The sequence below is a fragment of the Scyliorhinus canicula genome, unplaced genomic scaffold, assembly GCF_902713615.1.
Source record: "Scyliorhinus canicula unplaced genomic scaffold, sScyCan1.1, whole genome shotgun sequence".
NCBI classification, from domain to species: domain Eukaryota; kingdom Metazoa; phylum Chordata; class Chondrichthyes; order Carcharhiniformes; family Scyliorhinidae; genus Scyliorhinus; species Scyliorhinus canicula.
The window spans coordinates 94,046-121,392 of NW_024056013.1; the positions used below are offsets into that span (position 1 = coordinate 94,046).

The 27,347-nt window shown below is 48.4% G+C and overlaps 1 protein-coding gene across 1 annotated transcript; it reads left to right on the forward strand.

Moving 5' to 3' along the window:
* LOC119961528 (gastrula zinc finger protein XlCGF7.1-like) lies at positions 1 to 27,050 on the forward strand. Its single transcript, XM_038788859.1, has 5 exons — positions 1 to 165; positions 1,628 to 1,696; positions 14,264 to 14,308; positions 18,770 to 19,134; positions 27,032 to 27,050. The coding sequence occupies exons 1-5, from the start codon at positions 1 to 3 to the stop codon at positions 27,048 to 27,050; spliced, it is 663 nt and encodes a 220-aa protein (XP_038644787.1).
* Positions 27,051 to 27,347: the final 297 nt, after the last annotated feature.

Here is a 27,347-nt window from a genome sequence, read left to right on the forward strand (position 1 = left end):
ATGGTCAGAGTTGGATTTAACGAGTATCTTAAAGGAGGACAGGAAGATAGAGAAGTCAAGAGATTTGGGGCAGAAATTCCAGAGTTTATGGCCTCAGCTCGAGGCATGGATACCAAACATGGAGTGATTAAAATCAGGAATGGTCAGGAAGCTGGAATGAGAGGAGTGCAGAGACCTTGGAGGTTGTGAGGCTGGAGCAGATTGCAGAGACTGGGAGATAAGAGCGTGGAGGAGATTACAGAGAGAGAGAGAGAGACCAGAGCATGGGGGAGATTATAGAGAGATAGAGAATGACATGGAGGAGATTATAGAGAGATAGAGAATGGCATGGAGGAGATTATAGAGAGTGGAAGGGGGTGAGGGGGGAACAAGAGCATGGGGTATTTTTTAATGTATCTGCTTCTTAACTGGGAGCCTTTGTAGGTCTGTGAGCATGACTGAACCTTGGTGTGATTAAGCAATAAAGATCTTGGGTTCATAGGGAGGTTTAATGTGGGGGACCAGCTGGGACTGCATTAGAACTGTTAAATCTACAGAGAACAAAGGAATGGGTGAAAATTTCATCATCATCCAAATGCTGACGGATTTTGAACATGGACGGGAAACAACACCGTTCACAGTGGAAACTGTGCTCAGGTTCTGTGTGGCTGAGATTTCAGCCGATCAGCTGTCCTGTTGAGACAAACGCAGTTACAGCAGAGAGAGAACGTAGAAACGTGCGGACTGTGGGAAGGGATACAATTACCCATTGAAGTGGAAATTCACAGTGACACACACAGGGAGAGATCACTCACTTGCTCTGAATGTGGGAAGACATTCACTACCTCATCCCATCTATTGACCCCAATGAGTCCACACTGGGAAGAGACCGTTCAGCTGCTCCGAGTGTGGGAAGGGATTAGCTCACTCAGCCAACCTGCTGAGACACCAGCGAGTTCACACCCACGAGATACCTTTTAAATACCCAGACTGCGGGAAGCACTGTAGAGGTTCTGAGGAACTGATGTCCCATCAACGTGTTCACACTGACATGACACCGTTCAGGTGCTCTGAATGTGGGACTGGGTTCAGGCGATCATCTGATCTGACTGCACATCATTGCAGTCACACCAGAGAGAGGCCGTTCACCTGCTCTGAGTGTGGGAAAGGATTCATTACCTCATCCTACCTGCTGACACACCAGTACATTCACACTGGGGAGAGACCATTCACCTGCTCCAAGTGTGGGAAGCGATTTAGTCACTCACACAACCTCCAGAGACACCAGTCCATTCACACTGGGGAGCGGCCGTTCACCTGCTCTGACTGTGGGAAGAGATTCACTCAGAGATATAGTCTTCTGGAACACCAGCGAACTCACACTGGGGAGAGGCTGTTCCCCTGCAGTGAGTGTGGGAAGCGATTCAGTGCCTCATCACAACTGCTGACCCATCAGCGCACTCACACTGGGGAGAGGCCATTCTGCTGCTCCTGGTGTGGGAAGAGATTCACTTGTTCATCATACCACTGAATTCACACTGGGGAGAGACCATTCAGCTGCTCCTGGTGTGGGAAGAGATTCACTTGTTCATCCCACCACCGAATTCACACTGGGGAGAGGGTGTTCACCTGCCCCAAATGTGGGAAGGGATTTGCTCGATCATCCAACCTGCTGAGACACCAGCGAGTTCACAGTGAGGACAGACCTTTTAAATGTCCAGACTCTGGGAAGTGCTATATAAATTCTGAGGAACTGATGTCCCATCAACATGTTCACACTGACGAGAGACCGTTTAGGTGCTCTGATTGTAGGACTGGGTTCAGGCGATCATCTGATCTCACTGTACATCAGCGTATTTACACTGGGGAGAGACCATTCACCCGCCCTGTGTGTGGTAAAGGATTCACTACCTCATCCTACCTGCTGACACACCAGCGACTTCACACTGGGGAGAGGCCGTTCAGCTGCTCTCAGTGTGGGAAGGGATTCACTCAGTTATCCAACCTGCTGACACACCAGCACACTCACAACGGGGAGGGGCTGTCTGATGCCCTGTGTGAGTAGAGAGTATATCAGACATACACCCTTCTGAGACACCAGTGAGTTCATACTGAGGAAAGGCTGAATACCTGCTCTGTGTGTGGAGGGATTCACTCAATCACACAGTCGCCTGTTGGACAGTCATTCACTCTCTCCATGTGTGGAAATGTTTCAACTGACCTGATCAATCATCAAATTGTTCATACTGGGGAAAGGTTGCGCAGTGATATGACGCGAGATTGGATTCATTAATCATCCAATCTGTGGATACACCAGCAAGTTCCCACTGGGCTGAGACTGTTCACCTGCTCCGTGTGTGGGAAGCGATTCACTCAGTCGTTTAAACTTCTATGTCGTCAGTGAGTTCACACTGCACAGAGGGTGTGTATGTGTGTGTGTGTTAAAGGATTTGATCATCATCACAACTGTAAACTTGTCAATTACAAAGTGGAGAGAGGATATTCACCTGCTTCCTGTCTGCAAACACATGAATGGATATCGGATTGATCAGAGATCCTGGAATTCATTTCAAATTGTTGCAGACTTGCTCTCTGAAGGCTAAATATACTTTTCTGTTGCTTCACACCTCCACTCTATCCCAGTAACCCCACCCAACCTTTTTGGTCACTCAGGGCAATTTATCATGGCCAATCCACCTGAGCTGCACATCTTTGGACTGTGGGAGGAAACTGGAGCACCTGGAGGACACCCACACAGACACAGGGAGAAAGTGCAGACTCCGCACAGACAGTGACCCAAGCCGGGAATTGAAGCTGGGACCCCGGAGCTGTCAAGCAACAGTGCTAACCACCGTGCTACCGGAGACCAGGAAGAAGTGATGATGAAAGTTACTGGATTATTGTGAAAACTCAACTGATTCGCTAATATCCACCAGGGAGGGAACCTTCCACTTGGTCTGGACCTACACAGGACTCTGGCCTCTCAGAAAGGAGAGAGATAGAGGTGGCAAGTAAAGGAAAAGGATTTTGTATATCTGCAAGACATATTGAGAGATTAGTTAGTAAAGCCAATGGGGTGTTGAGCTTCATAAGCAGGAAAACTGATACAAAAACCGGGAAGTTATGCTGAATCTTTCTAAAGCTCTGGTTAGGTCACATCTCCAGTATTGTGTCCAGATTTGGTCACTAGACTTTAGGAAAGATGTGAAGATTCTTGAGAAGTTACAGACTTACCAGAATAGTTGGAGCAAGAGAAGCTGAGGGGAGATTTGGTAAAGGTTCTCAAGATTCTGACGGGTTTGGATCAGGTAGACAAAAAAAATCTGGGACAGAGATTTACATTTTTGGATAAGAGATAGACGGGGATGTGAGGGAGAATATTTTTACACAGTGAGTGATAATGACCCAAAACCTGCTGCCCACGAGGGGGTGGAAATAGGCACGATGAATGATTTTGAACAACATTGGAGAGACACGAGGGAAATAAACCTGCAAGGACACGGGATAGAGCAGGAGAACGGGACTGACTGGATTGCTGTGGAGAGCTGGCACGGACTCAATGGGTGGAATGGCCTCCTCTGTACCATTATGACTCTATGGCTCTTTCCAAGAAATCCTTAAATCCTTACAGTACAGAAAGAGCCCATTCGGTCCATCGAGTCTGTACTGTCCCTCTGAAAGAACACCCTACCGAGGCTTACTCTCCCACCCTATTCCCATAACACTACCTTTGTACACAAAGGGAAAATTTAGCATGGCCAATCCACCTAACCTGCACATGTTTGTGGGAGGCAAATGGAGCACCCGGAGGAAACCCACGCAGACTGGGGAGAATGTGCACAGTCCACACAGTCTTTCCTTTGTTGCACCTTGTAATTTAACCCCGGGGGGGTTCAGATATCACTCGGGTAAATCTGTGCTACAGTCCCTCTGAGGCCATTCTATCCTTCCTCAGGTTTGTTGCCCAGAACTAAACACAGTTCTCCAGGTTTGGTCTAACCAGGGTTTGTGAATCTCGGGGCTTTTCCAGTCACACTGAGACCTGAAATCTTCCCTCACAGACAGAACAGACAAACCTTTTACCTTCCACACCCAGATGCTGCTGATATTCAGGTTCTGATGAATCGAGTGACTCTGTCAGATCGCCATGGGATGTCTGGTTTGAGTTTCCCGTCTGCTAAACCTCCTCTTCCAGTATCCTGTAAATGAACAGAAACCTCACTGTCAGTTGTCATCGTTCTCAAGCTGGCACCGTTAACTTCTCCGAACAAATGATTCACAGGAATATCCGAGCAGATTTACGAGAGAAAGCTCAACAAGCATCTTGCTGAACTAATTTTATTGTTCACACAAAGTGGCACATAGTTCTAACTTATTGAACACATGCACAGTCATTGTTTAAAGTTTCAATCTGGTATATATAAACACACACTTTCACCTACTCTTTGCAGGCACCGCTTATCTTGTTATTGTCCACTGTCCCTATCTGTTACTGAGACAGCCGTTACCTCCTGTTCCTTGTTATTGTCCACTGTCCCTATCTGTTACTGAGACAGCCGTTACCTCCTGTTCCTTGTTATTGTCCACTGTCCCTATCTGTTACTGAGACAGCCGTTACCTCCTGTTCCTTGTTATTGAAGTTCGCTGTCCTTGTGAGAACACAGCTGCAAATTCTGCTGACTTGTGCTTAAAGTTTTACAAAGCTCAATTTGAATTTTTGTAACAATATGTAACCCCTTTTCTGGTGTTTTATTCAGACTGAAACCTCATTCTTAAATCATATCATAACCTTAACATGTACGATTTATTTCCCCTTCACACAGTCCAGGGTAGAAACCCACAGCATTCTCTCTGCCTGCTCCACGATGACTGCTCCTGCTCCCTGCTCCAGGATGGCCGCTCCTGCTCCCAGCTCCAGGATGACCCCTCCTGCTCCCTGCTCCAGGATGACCCCTCCTGCTGCCTGGTCCAGGATGACCGCTCCTGCTCCCTGCTCCAGGATGACCCCTCCTGCTCCCTGGTCCAGGATGACCCCTCCTGCTCCCTGCTCCAGGATGACCCCTCCTGCTGCCTGGTCCAGGATGACCGCTCCTGCTCCCTGCTCCAGGATGACCGCTCCTGCTCCCTGCTCCAGGATGACCGCTCCTGCTCCCTGCTCCAGGATGACCGCTCCTGCTCCAGGATGACCCCTCCTGCTCCCTGCTCCAGGATGACCGCTCCTGCTCCCTGGTCCAGGATGACCGCTCCTGCTCCCTGCTCCAGGATGGCCGCTCCTGCTCCCTGGTCCAGGATGACCGCTCCTGCTCCCAGCTCCAGGATGACCGCTCCTGCTCCCTGCTCCAGGATGACCGCTCCTGCTCCCTGGTCCAGGATGGCCGCTCCTGCTCCCTGCTCCAGGATGACCGCTCCTGCTCCCTGCTCCAGGATGGCCGCTCCTGCTCCCTGCTCCAGGATGACCGCTCCTGCTCCCAGCTCCAGGATGACCGCTCCTGCTCCCTGCTCCAGGATGACCGCTCCTGCTCCCTGGTCCAGGATGACCGCTCCTGCTCCCTGGTCCAGGATGACCCCTCCTGCTGCCTGGTCCAGGATGACCCCTCCTGCTCCCTGCTCCAGGATGACCCCTCCTGCTCCCTGCTCCAGGATGACCACTCCTGCTCCCTGCTCCAGGATGACCCCTCCTGCTCCAGGATGACCCCTCCTGCTCCCTGGTCCAGGATGACCACTCCTGCTCCCTGCTCCAGGATGACCTCCCCTGCTCCCTGGTCCAGGATGGCCGCTCCTGCTCCCTGCTCCAGGATGACCCCTCCTGCTGCACATTGACCCTTTTGTCATCAGCAGTCGCTCGATTCGAGGATGGCGTCTACTCAGGGTCATGTTTTTCTGCCCCAGGTCTTCATGTGACTGAACAGAGCTGCAGATATTTGGACACATGGGGCAAGACATCCCATCAGGCAGTGGGATCCAGAGAGCAGAATTTGCTTCATTATCTTTCCTTATCTGCCATTGTTCTGCTTCATCAATCAGGCACCTGGGTCTCTACAAACCAGGGTCATGGATGTCAAATTACCCAGGTCAAAGGTTAATGCAGTTTGATGGTCATAAAGAACAAAGAAAAGTACAGCACAGGAACAGGCCCTCCAAACATGCCACCCATCTGAACTAAAAACCCCTCCCCTTCTGGTGACCACATTCCTCTATTCCCGTCTTATTCATATTATCGTCAAGACGCCCCATAAAACTCACTATCGTCCCTGCTTCCACCACCACTCCCGACAGTGAGTTCCAGGCTTTCACCACCCTCTGTGTAGAATAACGTACCTCATACATCTCCTTTAAAACTTGCCCCTCGCACCTTAAACCTATGCCCCCTAGAAATTGTCTCTTCCACCTTGGGAAAAAGTTTCTGACTATCCACTCTGTCTATACCCCTCATAATCTTGTAGATTTCAATAAGGCCGTTCCTCAAGCTCCGTTGTTCCAGTGGGAACAAACCTGATTTCTCCAATCTCTTCTCATAGCTAATACCCTCCAGAACAGGCAACATCTGGTAAATCTTTTCTGTATCTTCTCCAAAGTCTCAACATTCCTCTGGTAGCCTGGCGACCAGAATTGACCACTATATTCCAATTGCGGCTAAACTAAGTTTCTATAATGTTGCAACATGGCAATTTTTTAACTCAATACCCTGGCCGATGAAGGCATGCATGTCGTATGTCTTCTTGAGGACCTTCTCCACCTGTACTCCCACGTTCAGTGACCTGTGTACCTGTACACCCAGATCCCTCTGCCTATCAATACTCTTTTTTAAAAAAAAACATTTTATGAAGGCATTTATGATTTTATAACAAACGACACCAACACAAATGTAAACACAATTCAGTGAGTAACACATCCCTCCTTCTCCCACAGCTCCTGCCTACTCTAGACACAAAATAGCCTGACTCCCCTCCTATCCCCCTCACCTTATCGAACCCACTGACAGTTTAGGTTTCTCCGAAGAAGTCAATAAATGGCTGCCACCTCCGAACAAACCCGAACATTGACCCTCTTGGGGCGAACATCATTTTCTCAAGACTGAGAAACCCAGCTTTGTCGCTAACCCAGACCTTTGATTTTGGGGTCTTCGAATCCCTCCATGCTAACAATATCTGTCTCCGGTTTACCAAGGAGGCAAAAGCCAAAACGTCAGCCTCTCTCGCCCCCTGGACTCCCGGGTCTTCCAACACTCCGTAAATTGCCACCTCTGGACCCGGCGCCTCCCTCGTCTTTAGCACCCTGGACATGACATCTGCTAATCCCTGCCAGTATCCCCTAACCGGAGTTGGCGTGAACATGGAATGCGGGCCCTTCCGTGCACCTCACACACCTGTCCTCCACCCCAAAAAACATGCTCATCCGGGCCACTGAAATGAAAATTGAAGCACTGTCATGTGTGCCCGGTGAACCGCCTTGAATTGTATCAGGCTGAGCCTGGCACATGATGAGGACGTGTTGACTCTGCTCAGCGCATCCTCCCACAGACCCACCTCTATCTCCCCTCCCAGCTCATCTTCCCATTTACGCTTTAGCTCACCTATCTGGGTTTCCTCTCACTCCATAAGTTTGTTATACATTTTCAAAACCTTCCTCTCCCCCACCTACGTTCTAAAAACTACCCGGTCCTGTATCCCCTGTAGCCGTAGAAGCGGAAAAGTTGGAACCTGCCTTAGCGCAAAATCCCTTATCTGCAGATATCGAAACCCATTCTCTCCCGGCAATTCAAACTCCGCCTCCAAATCCTCGAAACATGGAAAGCTCCCATCAATAAATAGATCTCGCAGCCTCTCAATGCCTGCTCTCTGCCACTTCCAAAACTCCCCATCCAGGCTCCCCGGGACTAACTGGTGGTTGCCACAAATTGATGCCCACACCGACACTCCCTCCACTCCCATATGCTTCCGCCACTGCCCCCAAACTCTCAGGGCCGCCAGTACCACTGGGCATGTGGAGTACCGGGCCGGCGAGAATGGCAGAGGAGCCATTACCAATGCCCCCAAACTTGTGTCCTTCCTTGTGTCTCTACCCGCTCCCACACCAACCCCTCCCCCACTACCCACTTCCTAAACATGGCTATATTTGCCATCCAGTAGTAGTTACTCAAGTTTGGCAGCGCCAGCCCAGCCCCCCCCCCCCCCCCCCCCCTCTCTGCTCAGCAACACTTCTCTTTACTCGCGGGGTTTTACCCACCCACACAAAACCAGAAAACACCTTGTTCACCCGCTTTAAAAAGGTCTTTGGTATAAAAATAGGGAGGCACTGGAAAATGGAAAATAAACAAAAATCTCATTTTTACTGTTCCCTCCCCACCACGGGAGCATGTCCCACCTCTGAACGTCCTCCTTCATTTGTTCAACTAACCGGGTCAAATTTAATTTATGTACCTGCTCCAATCCCCGTGCCACCCTAATTCCCAAGTAATGGAAACTCCCTCCCACCACTTTAAACGGCAGCTCCCCCAGCTCCTGCCCTCTCGACCAGATCGCAAAAACCCATGTTCAATTTGTATCCTGAGAACCGGCCAAATTCCCCAAAGATCCGCATAAACTCTCCCATGCCCGCTAATGGGTCAGAATTGTATAGGAGACGGCACAGGGGGGAGGTGGGGGCCTTGATGAGGGCCCCGATATGGGGCAACCACCGGTTTGTTGCGGGGAGAATAGATGGCGGGTTCCTGAGTTGGCACAGGGCAGGTATCAGGAGGTTGGGGGACCTGTTTGTAGACGGGAAGTTTGCGAGCCTGGGTGTGCTGGAGGGGAAGTTCGGGCTCCCCCCGGGGAGCGCCTTTAGGTACATGCAGGTAAGGGCATTTGCAGGCGGCAGGTGGCGGGGTTCCCTCTACTGCCACCATGTGGGGTCCAGGACAGGGTGCTCTCGGGGGTGTGGGTTGGTGACAGGAGGATCTCGGAAGCGTACCAGGTGATGCAGGAGGTAGACGAGGCCTCGGTTGAGGAGTAGGAGGGTAAATGGGAGGAGGAGCTGGGTGAGGAGATTGAGGAGGGGATGTGGGCGGACGCCCTAGGAAGGGTGAACTTCTCTTCTTGTGTGAGGCTTGGCCTCATACAGTTTAAGGTGCTACACAGGGCTCACATGACCGGGACAAGGATGAGCCGGTTCTTTGGGAGTGAGGACAGGTGTATTAGGTGCTCAGGGAGCCCAGTAAATCATGCTCATAGTTTCTGGGAATGCCCAGCGCTGGGGGAATTTTGGAAGGGCATAGCGAGGACGGTGTCGAGGGTGGTAGGATCCAGGGTCAATCCGGGCTGGGGGCTCGCAATTTTTGGGGTTGCAGTGGAGCCGGGAGTGCAGGAGGCGAAAGAGGCCGGTGTTCTGGCCTTTGCGTGCCTAGTAGCCCGGGGGAGGATTCTTCTTCAGTGGAAGGATGCGAGGCCCCCAAGCGTGGAGGCCTGGGTCAACGATATGGCGGGGTTTATTAAATTAGAGAATGTGAAATTTGCCCTAAGGGGATCAGTGCAGGGGTTTTTCGGGAGGTGGCAGCCATTTCTGTATTTCCTGGCAGAACGATAGGAAAAGGCCAGTAGCAGCAGCAACCGGGGGGAGGGAGGAGGGGGGGGGGGTGTTTCGTTGTTTTGGACCGAAGGGATGGGCATATTTGTTCTGTGCCAATGGGGGGCGTTGATTTCTTTCTTTCTCTATGTACACACTGTGGTGGGGGGGTGTCGAAGGGGCGGGCGCGTGTTGTGTGCGAATGGCAGGTGTTAATTTACCTCTTCCTTTGTGTATGCGCGGGGGTGGGGGGTGGACTGTTTCTTCATTTTTTCTGTTCTTTGTAAAAAAAAATTACTTTTTGTTGTTGATATTTTATGAAAATTTTGAATAAAAATTATTTAAAAAAAAAAGAATTGTATAGGAGTAGGTCATCTGCATATAACGAGACCCTGTGTTCCACTCCCCCCCCCCCCCCCAGCCCCCCACGGACCAGCTCCTTCCAATCCTTTGACGCTCTCAGCGCCATCGCCAATGGCTCTATAGCCAAGTCAAACAACAGTGGGGAGAGGGGACATTCCCTACCTTATCCCCCCGGTGCAGGCTAAAGTAGTCCGAGCTCACCCGGTTCGTCCGCACACTCGCCACTGGTGCCTGGTACAGCAACCGAACCCAGTCAATAAAGCCCTGCCCAAACCATCCCAGGACTCCCACAAATAATTCCATTCAACCTGGTCGAACGCCTTCTCCATGTCCATAGCGACCGCTACCTCTGCCTCCAGCCCCTTGGAGGACTTCATGATCATCGGCCAGTTATAGGGGTTAATATTCTCGATAAAAGCCAAATAAATGAGCTTTGTGTTAAATGATTTGTGTGTGGCCCGTGGAAAGGTGGCGCAGTGGTTAGCACTGCTGAGTCACGGCGCCGAGAACCCGGCTTTCATCGCGGCCCTGGGCATTGTCGGTGTGGAGTTTGCCTTTTCTACCTGTATCTGCGTGGGTTTCATTCCTACAACCCAAAGATGTGCAGGGTAGGTGGATTGGCCACGCAAAATCTCCACTAAATTGGAAAAAGTAAAAATAAAGATTTGTGTGTTAAATCTTAATATTGTCAACGTAAACAATTCTTTTTGAAGGTCTCTCCCTCTCCCCTGCCTCCTCCATCCTCACCTCCCCACAAGTGCTCATGGAGGAGGAACTCATGCTTTTCTTTGTCACTAAGATTGAGTCCATTCAATCAGCTTTCTCTGCTGTTGATAATTCCCCTCACCCACTGGGCCAAGTCTCCTCTAAAATTCCCCTTTGTCCAGGCCCTGAACTCCTCTTTCTCTCGTTTCCCTCACCTCCGTTCATGCCCTTTGAGACCTCAACTGGAATATTGTGCACAGTTCTGGGCGCCACTCCATAGAAAGGATGGGAACACATTGGAGAGAGTGCAGAAGAAGTTTCCAAGAATGGTTCTAACAAGTTCCTTGTATAAGTTCAGCATAATCTCTTTGCTCGTCTACTCTATTCCCCTATTAATCATAGAATCCATACAGAGCAGAAGGAGGCCATTCGGCCCATCAAGTCCGCACCGACTCACCGAAAGAGCACCCTACCTAGGCCCACTTCCCATCCCTATCCAAGTAACTCCACCTAACCAACACACCTTTGAACTGTTGGGGGGGGGGGGGGGGGGCGGGGACCGCAGCACCCAGAGAAAACTCATGCAGACACGGAAGAACATGCAAACTCCACACAGGCAGTCACCCAAGGCTAGTATTGAACCCAGGTCCCAGGTGCTGTGAGGCAGCAGTGCTAACCACTGTGCCACAGAATAATAAATCCCAGGATACTGAGTACTTTTGTTTTGTATCATCCGCAAACTTTGAAATTGTTCCCTGTACACCAATGTCTAGATCATTGATATATATCAAGAAAAGCAGGTGTCCCAATACCACCCTCTGGGGAACATGACTAAACTCTTCCGCCAGACCCAAAAAATATCCATTGACCAGTCCTCTCTGTTTCCTATTACTCGGCCAATATTGTATCCATGTTGCTCCTGTCTCTTTTATTCCATGAGCTATAGCTTTGCTCACAAGTCTGTTGTGTGGCATTGCATCAAATGCCTTTTGAAAGTCCATGTGCACCACATCTGCAGCATTACCCTCATTAACGCTTTTTGTTAGCTCCTCAAAAAACTCCAGCAAGTTAGTTAAACATTTTTAGAATTAACCTAAAGAAGGGTAAGCGCATGTTAAGGAGAAGGTTAATACTGTCAACATTCAGAACAGCACAGACATTAAAGGAATAATTAATCTCAAAGACTATCTCTTGTAGTTTGTGTGACGGGGTTTGCTGACCCAAGTTTAAATAAATTAAATGGGACCAGTTTTTTAACTTAAATAATTCTACTTAAATCTGAACTCTGGATTGACTGGGAGGATTTGGATCAGTGTGACAGTATTTCAGAACCAGTGTTCAGTCTACTCAGCAGCAGCAGGCTAAATCTCTCCTCAAAACCCACATTGAAATCTGCACGTTCTCCCCGTATTTGCGTGGGTTTCCTCCGGGTGCTCCAGTTTCCTCCCACAAGTCCCAAAAGTCGTGCTGCTAGGTGGATTGGACATTCTGGATTCTCCCACAGAGTACCCCAACCGGCGCCGGAATGTGACAACTAGGGCCTTTGACAGTAACTTCATTGCAGTGGTAATGTAAGCCTACTTGTGACAATAATAATAAAGATTATAAAAGTCCACTCCCATTCCCTATACCAACGACCCTAACCTAACCTTAAGCATGTTTTCTGAGCACTAAGGGGCAATTTAGTGTGGTTAATCCGGTCTTGGGCTGATCAGTTACCATACAAGGTGTGATGCAGTAAGATAGGTTGCTTAAACCAGGGGCTGGTTTAGCTCACTCAGCTAAATCGCTGGCTTTTAAAGCAGACCAAGCAGGCCAGCAGCACGGTTCGATTCCTGTACCAGCCTCCCCGGACAGGTGCCGGAATGTGGTGACTAGGGGCTTTTCACAGTAACTTCATTGAAGCCTACTTGTGACAATAAGCGATTTTCATTTTTTCATTTCATTTCTGTGGTGCATCTGTAAAAATTTATAAAATTTAAATGTGGATGGGGTGGCGCAGTGGTTAACACTGCTGCCTCATGACGCTGAGTACCCAGGCTCGATCCCGGCCCTGGGTCACTGTCCGTGTGGAGTTTGCACATTCTCCCTGTGTCTGCGTGGGTTTCACCCCCACAACACAAAGATGTGATGGGTAGGTGGATTGGCCACAGTAAATTGCCCCTTAATTGAAAAAAAAACAATTGGGTACTCTAAATTTAAAAAAAGGACTCAATGTGGACAAACCAAATGTAATTTGTTTCCTGTGGAATATATGAAGTATATCTAAAGTTCATCATTTCAGTATTTCACTGAGGACCAGAACCATGTAAGGATTTGACTGTCTGTATTATTGCAGCGCTGTAAATAAAATTATATCAGACATTGGATGTCAATGTATTTCAGCCATGTTTTGTTAATATCTCCCTAACCCTAAAAAGAGTTCAGATACACAAATATTTAAATGTGGGAGGACAAGTTGACAACGTTTTTTAAAAAGCACATGGGATCCAAGGTTTTATAATTCTAAGTGTGGAGTACAAAAGGACAGAGGTCATGTAAATCTGTACAAATCATTGGTTAGACTGCAGTTGGAATATTAGATCAGGTTTTGGGGATCTTACACCAGGAAGGATGTCAAGGCCATGGAGAGGGTGTAGAAAAGATTCACTGAGATGACCCCAGGGAAGAGAGGCTTTAGTTACCAGAAGGGATTAGAGAAACTGGGGCTCTTTTCATTCGAACAGAGGCTGACTGGAGATCAGAGGGAGGGGGTTTTGATTCCAGCCTCGGGTGACTGTGTAGAGTTTGCACTTTCTCCCAGTATCTGCGTGGGTTCCTTCCGGGTGCTCCAGTTTCCTCCCACAGCCCAAAGACTGTGGTTAGCGCGGGCAGCACGGTGGCCTAGTGGTTAGCACAACCGCCTCACGGCGCTGAGGTCCCAGGTTCGATCCCGGCTCTGGGTCACTGTCTGTGTGGAGTTTGCACATTCTCCCCGTGTCTGCGTGGGTTTCGCCCCCACAACCCAAAAATGTGCAGAGTAGGTGGATTGGCCACGCTAAATTGCCCCTTAATTGGAAAAAATAATTGGGTAATCTAAATTTAAAAAAAAAAATTAAAAAAAAAAAAAAAAAAAAAGACTGTGGTTAGCGCAGGTTAGGTGGAATGGTCATTCTAAAAGATTGACCCTGAGTGTCCAAAGGTTAGGTGGGTTTCTGGGGATAGGGTGGAGGTGTTGTCCTGAGTGGGGTGCCGTATTGGAGAGTCCATGCAGACTTGATTGGCCGAATGGCCTCGTTCTGCACTGAAAGGATTCTATGGAACAGAAAAAGGCTCGTATGAAATATCAATCAGATGGTACAACAATGTTTAGGACTCTCACTGTCCCTCTGGGCCTGCGGGGGGTTGGGGGACCGGGGAGGGGAGGGAGGGAGGGGGGGGGAGGGAGGGGGGGGAGGGAGGGGGGGGGGGGGGGGGGGGGGGAGGGGGGGGGGGGGGGGGAGGGGGGGGGGGGGAGGGAGGGGGGGGGGGGGAGGGGGGGGGGGGGGAGGGGGGGGGGAGGGAGGGGGGGGGGGGGGGGAGGGGGGGGGGGGGAGGGGGGGGGGGGGGAGGGAGGGGGGGGGGGGGGGGGAGGGAGGGGGGGGGGAGGGGGGGGGGAGGGAGGGGGGGGAGGGAGGGGGGGGGGGGGGAGGGGGGGGAGGGAGGGGGGGGGGGGGAGGGGGGGGGGGGGGAGGGGGGGGAGGGAGGGGGGGGGGGGAGGGGGGATGTTATTATTAACATCCACAACCCTCTGGGCTAGAGAATTCTATGTGAGAAACAGAGTGAAAGAGAAAAAGTGAGTGAGAGAGAGAATCTGAAAGATTGATGGAAAGGGAGAGAGAGTGAGGAAGGAGTGGGGATAATAGGAAGCAATGGACCAACAACTGAATCACAATTTGACAGAATCTCCTAAATACTTAACCTCCACCACCTGGATGGAGCAGGACAGCAGATATATGTGAACATCACCATCTGCAAGTTCCTTTCCAAGACACACACTGTCCGATCTTGTCCGACATCCAGTGCTGGATGAGCAGAACTTTCCTCCATTTAGATATTGAGAAGACTGAACCCATTCCCTTTCATCCCCTCTACAAGCTCCATCCCCTTGTTACCAATTCAATTCCTGTCCAACGTCTGAGGCTAAGGCAGACTGTTCACAACCCTGGTGAAATATTTCACCCCGAGATGAGCTCTTGACCACATACCCACACTGTCACCAAGATTGCCACCTCAGGAACATAGCTCAACTCCACCTTAGTCTCTGTTCATCTGCTGCAGAAACCATCATCCATTCTTCTGTAACCTCTCAAACAAATTATTCCAACGCACTCGCAGCCGGACTCGAACATTAAACAACCCCCTCCATCCCATCCCAAACTCTGCTACCCATGTGCTTACTCACACCAGCCCCTGTCCCATTGATCTGCAAATGCTTCCTTTTAAAAGACACAAAAAAGTTTAAATCTCATTATTCTTTTTCTCCATGGTAGTGATCAGCCAAATCACTGTAATCTCCTCCACATACATCCTTTTGAGATCTCTGCACTCATTTAATTCCAGCCACTTGAGAATTCCTGATTTTAATCTCTCCACCATTACGGAGTTGCCAAGGCCTCAATTTCTGGAATTTCCTCCTTAAAACTCTCTAACTCTGACTCAATTTCCTCCATTAAGATTCACCTTAAAATCTAATATCTCCTCATGTGGCTCAGTGTCAATTGTTATTTTGTAACGTTTCTCTGAAAGTCTTAAAAATTACATTCTGTTCAAGTCACAATATAAATTAGAATTATTGTCATTGCCCTCGACATATATTCTGCCCCGTAAATAAGAATTTGTAACTCAGAGTGAAACAGTCTGCTGGACATTCTGTCATGAAAACACATTTTAAAATGTTGCCCCCAACAATGATGGCGACTAAGCATGCGCTCTGCAGCTCGTGCCCCAATAAAGATGGTGGGTGCGCGTGCGCACTGCCGCAAGTGCTCCAAATATGATACCGAGTGCGCATGCGTGCGGCTGCCAGCACCAAATAAAAATGGCGGCCGCATAGTCTCGTCTGTTACAAAGCTGCAGCCTCCGCTCATATCGCCAGGTACCGGCAGGTTATTTTGTCAGATGTTCGGTTGATATAACATGTTTACGAAGAGTTCCAGGTCTCCCTCCGTCCCGCCATTCCCACCTTCATGGATTGTGGATCCGAGAAACAACCTTTTGCGCGTCACCATTAATCTCAATGCGCATGCTTCACCCAGCCCAGTCCCGCCCCTGATTCACTCCGATTGGCTGGGGGACCAGTCCACTCGGACCCGCCCACTCTATTCCTATTGGTCTCGCGATACCGTCAATCATTGTCCGAGCATTGTGAGGTGTCAGGTGAGCGGTCAGTGTTGGGGGGCGGTGTTTACAAACCCCACTGGGGCCCAGAGCCGAACAATGAAGATTCTCCACTCTCACTGTCCGTCACTTCCGGCTTCCCTCCACAAACAACTTCATAGAGACCAGGGGGGGAGAGACACTGACCCAGTGAGACAGGAACATGTTCTGGGGACATGGGCTCCAATCCATTAAATTAATAAAATCTTGAATCTAAAGTTAGTCTCAGTGATTGTGAATGAGGCTCCACTGAGAAATTCTCCAATGTCACTGGATTAGGACAAAAAGGCAGAAAGTAGGAAACTAGTTAGTTTAAAGCCTGTTGTTGGGAGACTGTTGGAATCCGTTATTGAGGAAGCAGTATCTGGACATTTGGAAAGTCAAACTGCAATCCATCAGAGTCAGCGTGGTTTTGCGAAGGGTAGATTGTGTTTGATTCATTTCTTCCAGTTCTTGGAAGATGTAACAAGCCAAGTGGATAATGGGGTCCTGTAGATGTATTTGGACTCCCAGAATATGTTTGATAAGGTGTCACACAAGATAATAATCAACGTAAAATCCCACGGGGTTGAGAGATAATATATTAGCTTGGATCGAGAATTGGCTAACCAGCAGAGAGTGGGGATTAGATTTATTGTAAGAAGTCTTACAACACCAGGTTAAAGTCCAACAGGTTTGTTTCAAACACGAGCTTTCGGAGCACGGCTCCTTCTTCAGGTGATTCACCTGAAGAAGGAGCCGTGCTCCGAAAGCTCGTGTTTGAAACAAACCTGTTGGACTTTAACCTGGTGTTGTAAGACTTCTTACTGTGCTCACCCCAGTCCAACGCCGGCATCTCCACATCATTAGATTTATTGACACAGGTACTGAGGAAAAATATTTTTATCCAGAGGGTGGCGACGGTCTGGAATGCACTGACTTCGGAGGGTGATAGAGACGGGTTGCCTCACATCCTCTAAAAAAAGTGCCTGGATGAAGACTGGCACGTCATAACATCGAAAGCTATGAGCCAAGTGCTGGTAAATGGGATTAGGTAGGTGGGTCAGGTTTATCATGTGTCGGTGCAAATTCGGTGAACCGAAGGGCCTTTTCTGCACTGTGAATGAAATTAAATGAAAATCGCTTATTGTCACAAGTAGGCTTCAAATGAAATTACTGTGAAAAGCACCCCATTCCGGCGCCTGTTTGGGGAGGCTGGTCCGGGAATTAAACCGTGCTTCTGGCCTGCCTTGGTTTGCTTTAAAAACCAATGATTTAGCCCAGTGTGCTAAACCAGTTTCTCTGAGTTGCTGATGATACAAAGTTCGGTGGCATCATAGACAGCATAGATGATTGCATTAAATTGCAAGAAGAAATTGACAGACAAGGTGAATGGGCAAGATTGTGGCATTATAAACAAGTGTGAGGTTATCTGGCATAATCTTGTGGACCTGAATCAAATCTCCCCTCAACCTCCTTTGCTGGAACCAATCTGGTAAATCTCCTCTGCACCCCCTCAAGAATCTTCACATCCTTCCTGAAGAGTGGTGGACAGAGCTTTATAAAGATGCATGGAATAGAAATAGAACCATACAATTCCGACAGTGCAGAAGGAGGCCATTCGGCCCATCAAGTCTGCACTGATCCTCTGAAAGGGCACTTGTTTGGGCCAACATTCCTACCCTGTCCCTGTGACCCCCATAGCCCCACCTAACCTGCACATCCCTGGACACTAAAAGCAATTTATCAAGGCCAATCCACCTAACGTTCCCTTCTTTAGACTGTTGGAGGAAACCTGAGCACTGGCTGGAAATCCACACAGACATGGGGGAAAGTGCAAACTCCACACAGTCACCAAGGCCGGAATTGAACCCGGGTCCCTGGCGCCGTGAGGCAGCAGTGCTAATCACCGTGCCACCAGAAGCATAGTTTTGGTATCAATATTACTGTTTATGAATAAAAGCAAATTACTGCGGATGCTGGAATCTGAAGCCAAAGAGAAAATGCTGGAACATCTCAGTAGGTCTGGCAGCATCTGTAGGGAGAGAAAAGACCAAACAAAGGACCATCTGGACTCAACATGAGACCTTTTCTCTCCCTACAGATGCTGCCAGACGTGCTGAGATGTTCCAGCATTATCTCTTTGGTTATTGTTTATGAAGCTCCAGATCGAATTAGCTTTGCCATCTATTCTCATTAATATGACTTGTAGATGTACAAAATCTCTCTTCACCTCTTTCTCACTTCTCCCAAAGAGGCCAGTTGGGTTTTTATAACAATCCAGCAGTTTTCATGGTCACTTTTTCCCAGAGCCGGCCCCACAAATGACCAGATTCATTCAGCCCAATTCACAATCTGCCTTTGTGTTTTTGTGGGTTCTCCCTCACTCCCTATTTTCTGTTTTCAATCAGTTTCACAGGGTGTTCGAAGGGGAGGCTTCAAAGTCCGGAAACTCAAACCAAGCATCACATTAGGATCTGACAGAGCCCTCAATTTATCATATCCTGAATATCAGCGGATTTTGAACATGGAAGGAAAAAGCATCGTTCACAGTGGGGAGAAACCATACACATCATCAGGCCCCATGAGACAGAAATGCAGCCGCACTGAGGAGGAACCGTGGAAATGTGCGGACTGTGGGAAAGGGTTCACTTACCCGTCCCTGCTGGAAACTCATCGACGCAGTCACACTGGGGAGAGACCATTCACCTGCCCCAAGTGTGGGAAGGGATTCACTCAGTCAAACACCCTGCGGAGACACCAGCGAGTTCACACTGGGGAGAGACCATTCAGCTGCTCCAAGTGTGGGAAGGGATTCATTCAGTCCGCCCACCTGCGGAAGCACCAGCGAATTCACACTGGGGAGAGACCATTCAGCTGCTCTAAGTGTGGGAAGGGATTCACTGACTCATCCGACCTGCAGACACACCAGCGAGTTCACACTGATGAGAGACCTTTCCAATGTCCAGACTGTGGGAAGAGCTATAAAAGTTCTCGTGATCTGATGCGCCATCAACGTGTTCACACTGACGAGAGACCGTTCAGGTGCTCTCACTGTGGGACTGGGTTCAGAAAATCATCTGACCTCACTGTACATCAGCGAATTCACACTGGGGAGACACCATTTGCCTGCTCCCAGTGTGGGAAGAGATTCACTGAGTCATCCAGTCTGTCCACACACCAGCAAATTCACACTGTGGAGAGACCATTCACCTGCTCCCAGTGTGGACAGGGATTCATCACTTCATCCCACCTGCTGAGACACCAACGAGGCCACAAGTAATCACAGTGATTGGATTTTGCTGTTCCTTACATTCAGGACAGAACCATGTTCATTTGGGTCTCTTTCTGCTGATAACAAACCCCAGCCCATTTACAGGGGCTAATATTCTGGCAAAAATTCAAATAAATTAGATTTGTTTTAAATCCGCAGTGTGTTGAAAATTTTTTATATTTCTGACACAAGTTATTTCCCTTTGAAGTACTCTCGCTCTCCCCTGTCTCTTCCATCCTCACCTCCAACAAGAAGTGTGAGGAGCTTGTGCAGCTTCTTTGTGACTGAGATTGAGTCAATCCGATCAGCTGCCTCTGCTGCTTCCCTCCCTTCCACGAGCCCACCGGACCAAACTGTCTCTAAATGTTCATCGTTTTGACTTCTGGTGGCGGCCATGGAGTAGGAGGTCGCGCATTTGGGAGCTCCCACTCATGACGGACCTCTTGAACCTTTTCTCCCGATTTTTTTCATAATTCTATTAGAAACATCGGCGGAGAGTGAGACAGTGAGGAGAAATCCCCCACCAGTATGTGGAGCCGTGGACCAGAAATGGTTGTCCAAGAAGAATTAGTTGAACAGCGAAGCTGACTGTAGAACCTGCAGCACGGGAAAGCATGGCAGAGGCGCAGGATCCCGGTTTGGTGGCACAGTGGTCAATGTTACTGCGGGTGGAGTTCATTCAGGAGAGCTTCACCAAGCAAATGAAGGCAACCTAATTAAGGCAAGGATTGATTGGGTGGAACAGGGACTGGAAGGCCATAGACCGGCGATCCAGAAGGTGGCTGAGCACGACGACCATTTAACCGCTTTGGAGGTGGAGGTGGGGCTGATGAGGGACCACCAGAAAAAGTTGCAGGAGGAGCTGGAGAACAGGTCCCAGAGACAGAACCTGAGGATTGTCGGCCTCCTGTAGGGCAGTGAAGGGTCGGACGCAAGGGCATGTGTGACATATATGCTGGAAAAGCTGATGGGAGATGGGGCGTTTTCTCGACCCTTGGAAGTAGATAGAGCACTTGCGAGGAAGCCGCGAGCAAAATGAACCTCCAATTGTGATCCGGGTGCGAATGCACCGGTTCCTGGATAAGGAGCGGATTTTGCGGTGGGCAAAGCAGACACTGAGCTGCAAGTGGGAGAACTGTGAGCTGCGCATCTACCAGGACCTGGGCGTGAAACTGGCCAAAAGACGAGCTGGATTCAATAGGGTAAAATCGGCCCTCTTCAAGCAGGGAGTGAAGTTTGGGTTGTTATACCCAATGCGTCTGTGGGTCACGTTTGAGGGCCAAGAACTTTACCTTGAATCGCCGGACGAAGCGATGGACTTTATCAAAGACAAAAGGCTGGCAGGATTGTGAGGGCATTGAAATTTGGGGGAGGGTATTGCGGTATCGATTCTGTTAAAGTTTTTTTAGTTTTGATCTGTATATGCAGTGCTCTCTGTGTAACAGTTTTTTAGGCCGTTGCTTAGATTTGTAAGTTAACTTTATTTCAGTAGGTAAATGGTGTAGGAATTTTTTCTGCTGTGTGTTGATTGGGGACTGTGATGTTTTGAATATGTATGTTCGAGGGGGGGTGGGATAGGATGTCTGGCGTCATGGGTGGGTTACCAGGCTAGGTGGGCTAAATCACGGAAGTGCAGTGGGGGAGGGGGTGGTGAGCAGGTGGTAAGTTTGTTAAGGGGGGTTGGGATTCTTGTGCTGCTAAGAGTGGGGCGGAGCGGGAAGAGGGAGCTGCTCTTCTGACAGAGGAGAAACTGTTGCTGAGAGACAAAAGGGGAGGTCGAGGACCAACGGAGGTGAGGAACGCGAGCTGGAGGCTGGCCTAAGAAGGGTGATCAGTACATGGAACGTTAGAGGGCTGAATGGGCTGGTTAAGAGAGCTCACGTGTTCACACATTTGAAGGGATTGAAGGCGAACGTGGCAATGTTACAGGAGTCACACCTGAGAGCAATAGATCAGACCAGATTGAGGAAGGGATGGGTCAGCCAAGTATTTCATTTCAGTGCTGGACTCTTAAGACTAGGGGGGTCGCTATCCTGATCAACAAACGGGTGGCATTTGAGGCAGGGAGAATAGTGGTGGGCGTGGGGGCAAGTTCATCATGGTGAGGTGGCGGGAGTTGAGGTCAACGACAGGGAGGGTGCCAGCAGTAGCGAAGGAACTAAAGGGGTTCATGGAGTAAATTGTGGGGTGGGGGTAGACCCGTGGAGGTTCGGACGGCCAAGAGTGAAGGAATTTTCTTTTTTTCTCCCATGTGCACAAAGCGTACTGCCGGATCGACTTCTTTATTCTGAGCGTGGTTCTGCTGGTGGGGGTGGTTGATACCGAATATTCGGCAATTGCTCTGTCGGACCATGCCCCACATTGGGTGGATTTACAGGTGAATAAGGAGAGAGGGCAGCGCGCGCAATGGAGGTTGGGTGTGGGACTGTTGGCGGATGAGTGGGTGTGCGGGTGGGTGAGGGAATCTATCCAGAACTATTTGGAAATAAATGACACGGGGGATGTCTCGGCAGCAACGGTTTGGGAAGCGCTGAAGGCAGTGGTTAGGGGGGAGTTAATGTCGATACAGACCCATAGGGAAAAGGTGGAGCGAGCAGAGAGGGATAGGGTAGTTGGGGAAATACTCCAGGTGGACAGGACATATTCGGAGGCCCCGGAGGCGGGGTTATTGAAGGAGTGGCAGGGGCTACAAATGGAGTTTGAGCTGTTATCTGGAGGGAAGGCGGAGGAGCAACTGAGGAAGGCGAGGGGGGAGCGGTATACGAGTATGGTGAGGCCAGTACGATGCTAGCGCACGAGCTGAGGAAAAGGGAGGCGGCCAGGGAGCTTGGAAGAGTGAAGGGCAGAGGTGGGAACCCGGTCTTGCACCCAGCAGGGGTGAACAGGGTGTTTAAGGAGTTTTCTAGCAAGTTATAGGAGTCAGAACCCCAGCTGGGGTAGAGGGGATGAGGCAGTTTCTGGGTGAGTTGATGTCCGAAGGAAGGACTGGTGGAGGAGTTGGGAGCCCCGATTGGAATTGAAGAAATAGTAGAGGGGCTGGGGGCCAGGCATTGGGTAAGGCCCCGGGATCGGACAGCTACCCAGTTGAATTTTATAAGAAGTTCTCGGAGATGCTGGGCCCGCTGCTGGTGAGGGAATTTAATGAGGCAAGGGAGCAGGGTGCCCTTCCCCCAACAATGTCACAGGCCTCGATCCTGAAGGGCGAGAAGGACCCTGAGCTATGCGGGTCATATAGGCCAATCTTCCTATTGAACGTGGATGCCAAACTGTTGGCCAGCATATTGGCCTCAAGGCTAGAGGGCTGTGTCCCTGAGGTGATAAGGGAAGACCAGACGGGGTTTGTGAAGGGCGGGCAACTTACGGCCAAAGTCAGAAGCCTCTTAAACGTTATGAGAGGTGGGAGAGGGAAAGGTATCAGATATCTACAAAGATCTCATGGAGTCGGGGGAAACTCAGATAGAGGAGCTAAAGGGCAAATGGGAAGAGGAGCTCTGGGGAGGGATAGAGGCCGGTCTGTGGGCGGATGCCTTGAGCAGAGTCAATACGTCCTCATCATGTGCCAGACTCAGCCTGATACAATTTATGGTCGTTCACAGGGCAGACATTTTTTAAAAAATTTAAGAGTACCAAATTTATTTTTTCCAATTAAGGGGCAATTTAGCGTGGCCAATCCACCTTGTCTACACATCTTGGGGTTGGGGCGAAACTCACGCAAACACGGGGAGAATGTGCAAACTCCACACAGACAGTGACCCAGAGCCGGGATCGAACCTGGGACTTTGGCACCGTGAGGCAGCGATTCTAACCACTGTGCCACCGTGCTGCCCCGTTCACCGGGCACACATGCCGGTGGCCCGGATGAGCAGGTTTCTTGGGGTAGAGGAGAGGGGGGGGGGGTGGGGGGACAGCAAGTCATGTCCGTATGTTCTGGGCCTGCCTGAAGCTTGGGGGATTCTGGCAGGGTTTTACAGATGTCATGTCCACGGCCCTAAAAACATGGGTGGTGCCGAGTCCAGAGATGCCGGATTTTGGAGTGTCGGCAGTCCAGGGGGCGAGAGAGGCTGATGTCTTGGCCTTTGCCTCCCTGGTAGCCCGGAGACGGATATTGCTAGCGTGGAGGGACTCGAAGCCCCCGGAATCAGAGATCTGGGTTAGCGACGTGGCTGGATTTCTCAGACTTGCAAAATCAAGTTTACCCTCAGAGGGTCAACGCTCGGGTTCGTCCGGAGGTGGCAGCCGTTTGTCGACTTCTTTAGAGAAAATTAACTGTCAGCAGAGGCAAAAAACGTAAAGGGGGGTAGTTAGGCTATTCTCTGTTGAGGGTAGGAGGGACTTGTTCGGGATGGAGATGATTTATGCACGATGTTTTATGTGGATTTGCATTGTTTACTGTTGTCACTTATTATTATAAAATTACAAAACCTTAACAAAATGTATTTTTTTTTAAATCAACATCACCAAAATCAGATCATCTGCACATTGCCACATTGCTGTTTGTGCCATGTTGCTTTGTGGAAATTGGCTGCTGCATTTCCTATAACAGTGACGACACTTCAGAAGCTCTTTGGGACATGCTGTGGTTATGAAAGGTGCTACAGAAGTGGAGGTTTTAAATTGAAGATTGATGCTTTCTGATATTAATTGATTTCAGACATCCCCAATTAATAAATTTGCTTTGGTTCGGACATGACTTTAACCAATTAAATCAAAGGCAGAATTCTGAACAGTAAATTTAAAAAGGAGTTTTTTTAAAGAAAAGCTTTACTGACTGACTTGAAGAAATTGACGTTTACAACTTCATGGCAGTGATCAGTCTGTGGAAGCGTAACCCACCCTGGCTCCTTCTTTGACACTAATTTCCTTGGAACTCGGCCTCGAGAGTCTTCAGTACTTGGCCAGCAAGGAAGACCTTTGGAAACTCGACTTTTACCCCCAAAGTGACCATTACCTCATGTCAGAGTTGGGCCTGTGGTAATATAACCATTGGTCAATTGGGCACCAGTTTAATTTAATTGGATCTTTAATTACTGAAAACCACCTTCTCTCATTACCTTTGACAGGAATACAATCGAACTGTTTCACTGCCCTTTACCTGATTCTGCACAATTCCTTATTCAAACAGTTTCAAACATTGAGGCTAATCAGAGTTGGAAGGTCTCTCTTGCTGCTATATTTATCCTCAATGCACATTCTTTATATACACAACAATTAAGCTTTTACATTTTTACAACAAATAAAACTCAAACTTTTACTATAACTACTGATTCATTATTATTTAATTGTAAATCAATTAAAGATCACTGCTTATTTAATCATCTGTTACAAACTGGTAGCTAATTAATAGTAATTTGTAATTGATACATTTGATACAAGATACACTAGTTATCTACGCTTCTCCTGGGATCTGTGTCTATGTATTTACATTGTGTATTTATCGTATGTCTGAGTTTTTTCATGTATGGAACGATCTTTCTGGACTGTACGCAGAACAAAACCTTTCACTACCTCGGTACACGTGACAATAAATCAAATCCAATCAAAGAGACAGTTTCTTACTAATCTTCAGATTGAACAATGAGCCGCCTTAAAATTATTCATTCATGGGAGGTGGGGGTCACTGGCTGGACCAGCATTTACTGCTCATTCCAATTGCCCTTGAACTGCTTGTCTTTTGATGCTATTTCAGAGGGCACTTACGAATCAACCACAACATTGCTGTGGATCTGGAGTCACGTGTAGGACAGGCCATGTAAGGAGAGCAGATTTCCTGAAGAACATTTATGAACCAGATGGGTTTTTACAACAATCAACAATGTCATCATTCGACTTTTAATTTGAGATTTTTATTCAAATTCAATATGTCATCGGCAGATTCGATCCCAGATCCCCAGAGCATTAACCTGGGTCTCTGGATTACTAGCCCAGAGTATGATGTCTTGTAACTTCTCAAAATTATAAAAGTAATTTATTTTTCAAAGAAATTCTGATAGCTCTGCAGTTTCTGGAAACATTTTGGTTGATCGTGTTATTTTAAAAAAATAAAGATCTAGTCTTTGCAATATGATAACCTAATACACCAATTCACTAATGATAATCAATGTTAACTACTGAATAATCATGAATTTAATTCTTGTTTTTTGCCATGAAAATGAAAATACTAAATTTTTGCAGTCCAGGGGTAATCAGCAGTCGAACACCAGGTAACTTAAAAGAACCTTTTATTTACCGTGGGGCTGCAACACAGCTGTAACTCAAGTGAAAAGCACATTTCGCTTAGTTACAGTTGACTATATTCTTACAAAACCCATCAAGCCTTTCAATCATTAGTGATACAATTAGCTCATTACGCCCCTCCTTTAAGTAATTATTTTTTGCCATCATTAATAATAATTAGTTTGTATGTTTCATAGTATAGCAAGTTTTTATCGACAGTCCTGAGGAATGTAGTTCTCACAAACAGTTACAGTCTCCCACGGATGGTTCACAGGCTTTCCAGACAGCCAAGGCCATGATAACGCTTTCTCGCAGAAGCTATTCATTTCACAATGCACGTATATAAGCTTGACATCCCATTACCCATCAAGCTCTGATTTTTAACTTGACCAATCTCTCATTCCATTTCCCATTAAGCTCTGATTCTAACTTGAACCAAATTCTCATTCCCCCCTTTTATCATTTCATGATAACTTCTCATCTATAGCCACTTGTCTCAGTCTTTCCCATTCTATCTGCACTTCTATCATTTTCCTCCTTCCCTCTGCATCTTCTTTCTCATCCATTAGGCTCACTTCATGTTGCTGTATTAACTGTTGTGGAATTACTGCTGTACTGACACTTTTGCACAAGCATTTCATTAGGAAGCTAAGCATGATTATTATAAGTGTTACCACTCCCAGGATCACTAATCAATGCACCAGATAAGACCCCCATGATCCGCCCAGATATGTGTTTATATGTAATTCCCTTTTCTGCCTTGTCCTTTGAAGGGTTATACTTCACTAACACATCCCTCCCTTATACTTTTGTCCTGGCGGTACTATGCCTGTTTTTGCAACTATAGTCCCATCTACATCCAATCCGATGGCAGGGCAATCTTCCTTCAGTTCTTCCATCAAGGAGGTCAGGGTTTGGTGAGGTTGTCACACGTAGGTCGAACATCCGTCCACTGGGGTCACATTCCTCCTTCCTCGGGGCGTTGTTGATGCAGCGTAAAGTGTCGTCTTGACACAGGTGATGGACTCATTTTCCGCTGCCTCCACAGGTTCTTTGCTTGGCCTCCCTATTTGTCTCCAAGAGTCCCAGCAGGACTACGGTGATAAGTAGGTACTTCACCCTACAGGCTGGGTGGAACAGTAACCTAGGGCTTGGAAACAAAAAGGTTACTTTTCATGTTACTTCAAGGCCTTACAATGATGGATGTGGGTTCAGGCATTTTTCCCCAGTCCTTTCCTAATCCAATTACAAATCAGGAGATACTCTCCCGGTTTAATAGTGACAGAAGGGAGGTATTTCCTCATAAGCAGCTCACACCCGTGAATGGAGGCCTTTCAACACCTTAATTAAGGTTATCACATAGTTGGCCATTTCAGTAGTCATTGTTTTCTTGATCCCAGGGAGTGCGAGAGGGTCTGACGTATAGAATTTTGGCGGGACTCAGTCGTGGCTTTCCGGCTGGGGTTGCACGTATCTGGAAGAGGGCAATCGGCAATAATTTGAGCCAAGTGGCTACAGTCTCTAGTTTCTGCCTGTAGTTTTGCCAGTTTCGTTTTTTTCGTTTTCTCTGTTCCACAGAGATCACACCCATTTTTGATCATTGTTTTTTTTTAAACCAGAATATTTTGCTTTTCAAAAAACAAAAAAAAGAGGAATTTTAAACTGACTCTTTTACTCATTTAGCCTTGTTACCAGATTCGTTGGATGTTATCTCACCGTCCGTCTGCCTTGCCGAGTGATAGCAACATCCTTCCAGACTACACCAAATGTTAGGGGTGAAAATATTCACACGCGGGCCTGATTATCAGTAAAAAAGCAGTTTATGTCAGAATTCTGGGAGACAAGATCTAGGGACTCCGCAGTCCCTGACAGCACCTTATCCCACTTAAGCTTA